The sequence below is a fragment of the Gadus morhua genome, chromosome 6 (assembly GCF_902167405.1).
Source record: "Gadus morhua chromosome 6, gadMor3.0, whole genome shotgun sequence".
Taxonomy (NCBI): domain Eukaryota; kingdom Metazoa; phylum Chordata; class Actinopteri; order Gadiformes; family Gadidae; genus Gadus; species Gadus morhua.
In genome coordinates this window covers 9,644,315-9,651,112 of record NC_044053.1, presented here as the reverse complement: position 1 = coordinate 9,651,112, position 6,798 = coordinate 9,644,315, and the positions used below count along the sequence as shown (strand labels likewise).

The 6,798-nt window shown below is 45.3% G+C and overlaps 1 protein-coding gene across 1 annotated transcript in view; it reads left to right on the top strand.

Moving 5' to 3' along the window:
• The window catches only part of galnt9 (polypeptide N-acetylgalactosaminyltransferase 9), a 72,593-nt gene that overhangs the window by 58,237 nt on the left and 7,558 nt on the right, over positions 1 to 6,798 (top strand). The window contains exons 7-8 of the mRNA XM_030359555.1: positions 1,648 to 1,833; positions 4,313 to 4,450. Of these exons, the coding sequence (XP_030215415.1) occupies positions 1,648 to 1,833; positions 4,313 to 4,450 (324 nt within the window). The remainder of the gene's footprint in view (positions 1 to 1,647; positions 1,834 to 4,312; positions 4,451 to 6,798) is intronic.

Genomic DNA, 6,798 nt, shown 5'->3' with positions numbered 1-6,798 from the left:
TATGTATCTGGGGTTTTCACTCTTTATTCCTCCTTTATGCGCTCACTGTGGCGCCAGCTGAGGCGAGAGTCCTCTTCCGACACGGCGCGCGGGATCTGTTTCCAGGTTCAGGGAAGTGTTAATAAGCCGGAACGTCTGTTGTAAACGATGCGATGATTGTCATTAAGAGACAGGGGGGCTCGGCGGCTGTAGTTCTGGAGGACTTTGAGCAGCGCCATATGCCACCCTATTATGAGACTGCTGTTCTCACCTCGCACTCACATAAGGCTCAACTTCCTGCATCAACGACGTATGCCTCCATTTTTTTGCTTGCGGTATCATTTTTCCGATGACCTCGATGTATTTCACGCAGACCTTTTCTTTTCTTTTTTCCCTCGTTGCGTTCTGAGAACCACAGTGCTGCACACCATATGGCCCCCTGTCACTTCCTCTTGCTCCCTTCTTTCCCTTTCTCCGCCCCCTCACAGTTATTCTTCCTCAGCATGTTTTCTCTTCTGTCGCTTTGCGGGCGACTGGTACGTCTATAGAGATGGTCAGGTGTTTTTCCAGGAGGGCGTAGGAGCTGCCTATTACACTTTGCTTTCACATGGCTGGTGTATGGTCATTGATCACATGCAATTTTTGTAGAGCAATATACATTGTATGGTAACTAATTTGTTAATTTTGTTACCGTACCGTAGTTAGTTACCATGTAATGATAATTATTATCTTTATACGGCAACCCGCTATCATTGTATGTATCATACTATCATTGGTCAGGCGTTACGTTGATTTAGTGAGTTTTATATAGCTGTATATTTTTTATATACTTGGTCGTTATGATGCAGGTATTGGTGTTCAGCAGTCCGGGTTTTGTGGTCGTTTTTCGCTCTTCAGTCGTGTTTATGGTGGCTGCCTCGTGGAGTCCATTAATTTTCTACCTTTTCCCCTCTGTTCAGCAGAAAATAATGATGCATAGCATCTAATTGGTGAGTCAGAAACTAACACGTCCCTATGTAGAGATAAACCAGGGGGGCGGATCCTAAACGGTAAAATCTTGACAAGGCCAAATTTCCCCTGACAGTAAAGAAGCGTGCCAGAGGTTTCTTTTCATTGACTGTCTCGGCGTTGCCCTGTGGACTCGACTCTCTCGCTGGAAGAATATTATCTATCCTTTGTTTCCAAAGTCGCTATTAGTTTGACGATCCGAATCTTCTCTAGACAAAAAGTATTGAAGGAAGCTAGACATTGAGGCTGATTATCCATGGCAATACTGCACATTTAGTGTACAGAGACACTTTCCTGTACAAAAACTGAAGTGACTGCGTTTACCAAACTGAAAAATGGAATGCAGTTTAAAAACATGAATGATTGCATCTGCCATGAAAATGTCATAAAAAATATTCTGACCCTCTTGTTTTTTTGACAAAGCAGCAACCGAGAAATAACCAAAAAACAGCTGATAACATGAAATCCGTATTTACACTGCAACATTTTGCAGTGAATCTGACCTCCCAGTAAATAAAGCACCTCACCTAACACTGCGCAAATCAATGTTCAGCTAAAAATCTCAGGCATGCATAACTGACACATATGGTCAAACTCCTGCGTAGGAGCTCTCTTTAATCACCCCATCTCATGGCACTGTTACATCTTGTGTGTGTTTAGGTGTGGCAGTGTGGCGGCAGCATGGAGGTGCTGCCTTGCTCAAGAGTGGCCCACATCGAACGCACCAAGAAGCCATACAACAACGACATCGATTACTATGCCAAGCGCAACGCCCTGCGCGCTGCCGAGGTCTGGATGGATGAGTACAAATCCCATGTGTACATGGCCTGGAACATTCCCATGAACGTGAGTTATATATATTTTTTTTATTTCAAGCTGCATTCATTGTTGTCTCACCACTAGGGAGCAGACATTTATAGTTTTCCCCAAACAACCTTAACTTGCTGCTTCTCCTCAAACAAAACAAACTCCCACACTGAATAACGGGGAATTCACTAGGTCCTCAGTACATCCACAGCCTCAGGTGAACGTACACTCTTATTGGTTGTGCTCTTGAAAAGTTTAACACCTTTAAATCTTCCCAATGACTTAGAAAATAACTTGTAAAGGACTGTCTTCTGAATCTTCTTCTTCTTCTTCTTCTTCTTCTTCTTCTTCTGAGCTCTTGTCAATAAACAGTCGAGAGGATACTGAATCGTAGAGCTTGTACACTGTGGTGGTTTGAAAACCAGAGCTTGTAAAAGTGTTTCTAAGACCATGGACTCTTGTTCTCCCAGATCCCTTGTTTTTGTAGTACTTCACCCCCGTTCGAACTTGCTCATTCAAACGATCACTGCAGTCCTCCAGAGACAATAGTAGATCGAAATTCAGAATTCACATTTCAACCCCCTTAATCTACCTTCTCACTGCTGGGGTGCAGAGTGTGTAAGACAGGCTTCATTCCCTTAGAGGTGGGGTCTCGCCCCGAACAGAACGGGGAGTTACGGCAGCAGTCGATGTGAGACGCCCTACAGTTCATCATAGTCAACTCTGACACCATTCGAGCGCTCCTAATTGCATTCAAGTTCTTACGAGATGGAAAGGCTAAAGAATAAACTGCTACATTTCCTAATGAATGCCGGCTAACTTATTGCCTTGTAAACTATGCTAAACGGCGTGATTGGACACGCGTCTGATTGTGGTAGCACACAGGACACAATGGGACTGTGTGCTAGGCGAACAAAGGCATCAAAACAGGATGCTTTAACTGTAGCCAAGCTAATAGCGTTGGTGGCCTTGGGTGAGGAATGGTGGCCATTAAACCGCAAACAATAGGTCCATGTGGCAAAAATCATCTGAGAATACCTTAACTGTCTTAGTGTGCCGATCCATTTGTGAAAAATTTGCTAATCGGGTCACATCCTCTATGCGATGTAATTACCCACACAGTTCCACAGCGCACCGCCATTACCCAGGTCGTCCCATAGAGAGGACTGATGCGGTATACATGACGAACACCCGACGCTGCAGCTGTACAAAATCGAATGCACCTCCCACACACAGAGACAGACACACACACACAGCCACACACACACACACACACACACACACACACACACACACACACACACACACACACACACACACACACACAAACTCAATTATTCACACACACAAAAACACAAGGATGCACGCACCCACACACACACACAAGATATACACACACGCACATACACACGCACACACACACACACACACACACACACTCACACACACACACACACACACACACACACACACACACACACACACACACACACACACACACACACACACACACAGATATACAGATATACAGATATACATGCACACACACACACACACACACACAGATATACAGATACAGATATACATGCACACACACACACACACACAGATATACAGATACAGATATACATGCACAAACACACAGCCACACAGAGACACACATGCAGACTCACACCAACACACACTCACACACACACAAACACCCCAGCACTTACATACACACTTATCTTATTGGCCAAAGGTTCCTCTGAGAAAACAATTACTTGAGCCTTGTGGGGGGTTGGGGGGGCCTTTATGAGCCTCTGATACCGCAAATGTTAAATCCTGCCATCCCACCCCTTCTCTGTGGAGGCAGCTCACGGAAGCGCAGGCTAGCGTTTACACCTTGCCAGATGTTGCAAAGGGAGCCAGCAGCTGGTTGCAAGAGACCACCAGAGCAAAGAACGCAATAGAAATAATCTGCTTTCAAATCAGCCCTGATTCTGTGTGTGAGTGTGTGTGAGTGTGTGTGTGTGTGTGTGTGTGTTTGTGTGTGTGTGTGTGTGTGTGTGTGTGTGTGTATGTGTATGTGTGTGTGTGTGTGTGTGTGTGTGTGTGTGTGTGTGTGTGTGTGTGTGTGTGTGTGTGTGTGTGTGTGTGTCTCTGTGTTTCGTTGTTTCTTTAGCCTTGATGTTTAAATAATTAAGTTGCTGAGTGTACAATCTGTCCAATACTGCAGGTATAATCCGTTTTTTACAGATACCTTCCTCAGGTATGGGTGTAGACCAACGCACAAGAACTTATGAATATTAGTAATTAATATCATGAATATGAAGATGTACAATAGCCCTAGAACGTTTGCATTAGGTTTTATTCTATTATATCTCGCAGGCTTGTATCATGCATTCATTTATTCATCCCTTCAGGCTCCCTCACTTTCCTAATCCAACAGCTCGGCAAAAACAGGTCACCACGGTTACTTAAGTAAAGTCCCCGGTGGCCATTTTAGGAGTTTCTTCCCTCCCCGCTGTGCCTCCAGAACCCTGGGGTAGACTTCGGGGATGTGTCTGAGCGGGTGGACCTGAGGAAGCGGCTGCAGTGTCGCAGCTTCCGTTGGTACCTGGAGCACGTCTACCCCGAGATGCGCATCTACAACAACACCATCACCTATGGCGAGGTGAGGGAATTATTCTGTCTGTTTTTTCTTAGTTTCCCCTCTTACTTTCGTTTTGTTTTTCATGTTTGTTCATCCATTTATTCATTTTCTTTTTAAGTATACTTTTTCTGTTATTTACTATCGCCCTTTATTTATTTCCCTTCACTTGTCTTAACTTATTTTCTTTCTTTCTTTCTATTCCTTTTTTCGTCTTTCTTTCTGTGGTGACGGTATTCCAAAAATGCTCCAAGTTATGCAAATTCATGATTGCTTGCTGGCTGATTATGTTTTAAAGAAGCTATGCGTTGCGGGAGAAGGTAAACAGGGATAATTTGATTTCACGGATGATATAAAAAGGATGTCCTTATCGAGAAGAGCTTATTAATTCATGAGCACCGTATTATCCAATTATTCTGCCACCATCTTTGCACTCCTACAAGCAGGAACCCTTCAATGTAATTCCAGAGGAAAATACAGTTTAGAATACACTCTATGAAAAGTTATTTTGACAGAAATTAGTTTCTGGACAATTTCAATGTGATGTGTCGAAATGTGGAGAGTGGAGATGGTCTCTGTGGCAGCATTAGCATTAGCATTTAGCAATAGCACCACCCCACAAACACATTTGATGCGGTTTCCTTTGGTGATGAGTCTGAAACACTTAATCGCTTCATCGCGTGGAAGACGCCATTGTTAGGGGGGGGCACAGATTATGACAGGGTGGGGGAATTCAGCAAACACACAGCAGGGGCACATTTGGAGGTGTGCAGAAATGCACCGTCTCTCCCCAGATACACCCCCCCCCAACCCACTCACCAAGGTATTGATTTACACAACAAAGATGCTAGGAAGGGAATCGATTCGCTCTCCAAGTGCATTGTGGGTATATATAAAAATTAACCTTTAGATTCATCAACACTGTAAGATTTCAAACACTGCCCCCCCCCCCCCCCCCACTTGAAACCTGCATGCACATTCATCCAACAGTTCCTCCTCTCATTTCACACACACACACACACACACAGACACACACACACACACATCTTCAACAACATATGCATACTGAAAACAACACCAACACACACACACACACAAACAATCCACATTTATCCCACACATCACGTACACACACAAATACAAGACACAACAAACACACACACACACACACACGCATACAAACAGGCACACACACACACATGCAGACAAATGCCACACACCCACACACAAATATCCAACACAAACATGCATAAACAAAAACAACACACACACATAAAATAATCCACATTTATCCCACACATCATACACACACACACACACACACACACACACACACACACACACGCACACATGCACACAAATGCAACACACCCACACACACATATCCCACACAAACATATGCATACACAATAGCATCACACACACACAAAGTAATCCACATTTATCCCACACATCACACACACACAAATACAACAAACAACCCACACACACATACAACCGTGCATGAAAGCCACGTCCCTTCCTCCAGCAAAGGCTTCTCTAACGGATTCCCTGGGAGTGGGCGACACCTCCGTCTCCAGACTGCGCTGCAGGAATCACACGTTGTCATGGTCGCCGTCGCCGCCGCCGCCGCCGCCGCCGACGCGTGGCCAATCTGTCACCGCCTCTCTGAGCGGCCAATCGGAAACGTGTCTGCGCCAACTGCGACACGACAGATTTGTCACAACCTGGAAGTTTGGAAGTCACACACACACACATCCCCACACACACACAAACACACATCTTCACATGTATCTGTGCACACACACACAAACACACTACCTCACATGCATCTGCATGCACACACACACAAACACACACACACACACACACACACACACACACACACACACACACACACACACACACACACACACACACACACGCACACGCACACACACAAGCAAACACGTACACACACACACAAACACATACACACACACTGACACGCACACACACAAACACACACACACACACACACACACACACACACACACACACACACACACACACACACACACACACACACACAGGCCCATCATCTCCACGCTGTGCCGTCCCAGGCAATGAGGAGGTGAAGAGAGGGAGAGAGAGAGAGAGAGAGAGAGACAGACAGGCAGGCAGGCGCTGCTCTGCCTGCTGATCTCAGTTTGTTTAGCGATTACAGGTTTAAGATGTGAGAGGTGCGATATGAGACAGCGGCGCGTGGCTTGTGAGACGCATCTCCCCATGCGGCGACGGAGGCAGACAACAGACAAGAAGGGACTGAATGTTACTTTTTGTGTGTGTGTGTGTATTTGTGTTTGGCTCTGTGTGTGTCTGTGTGTGTGTGT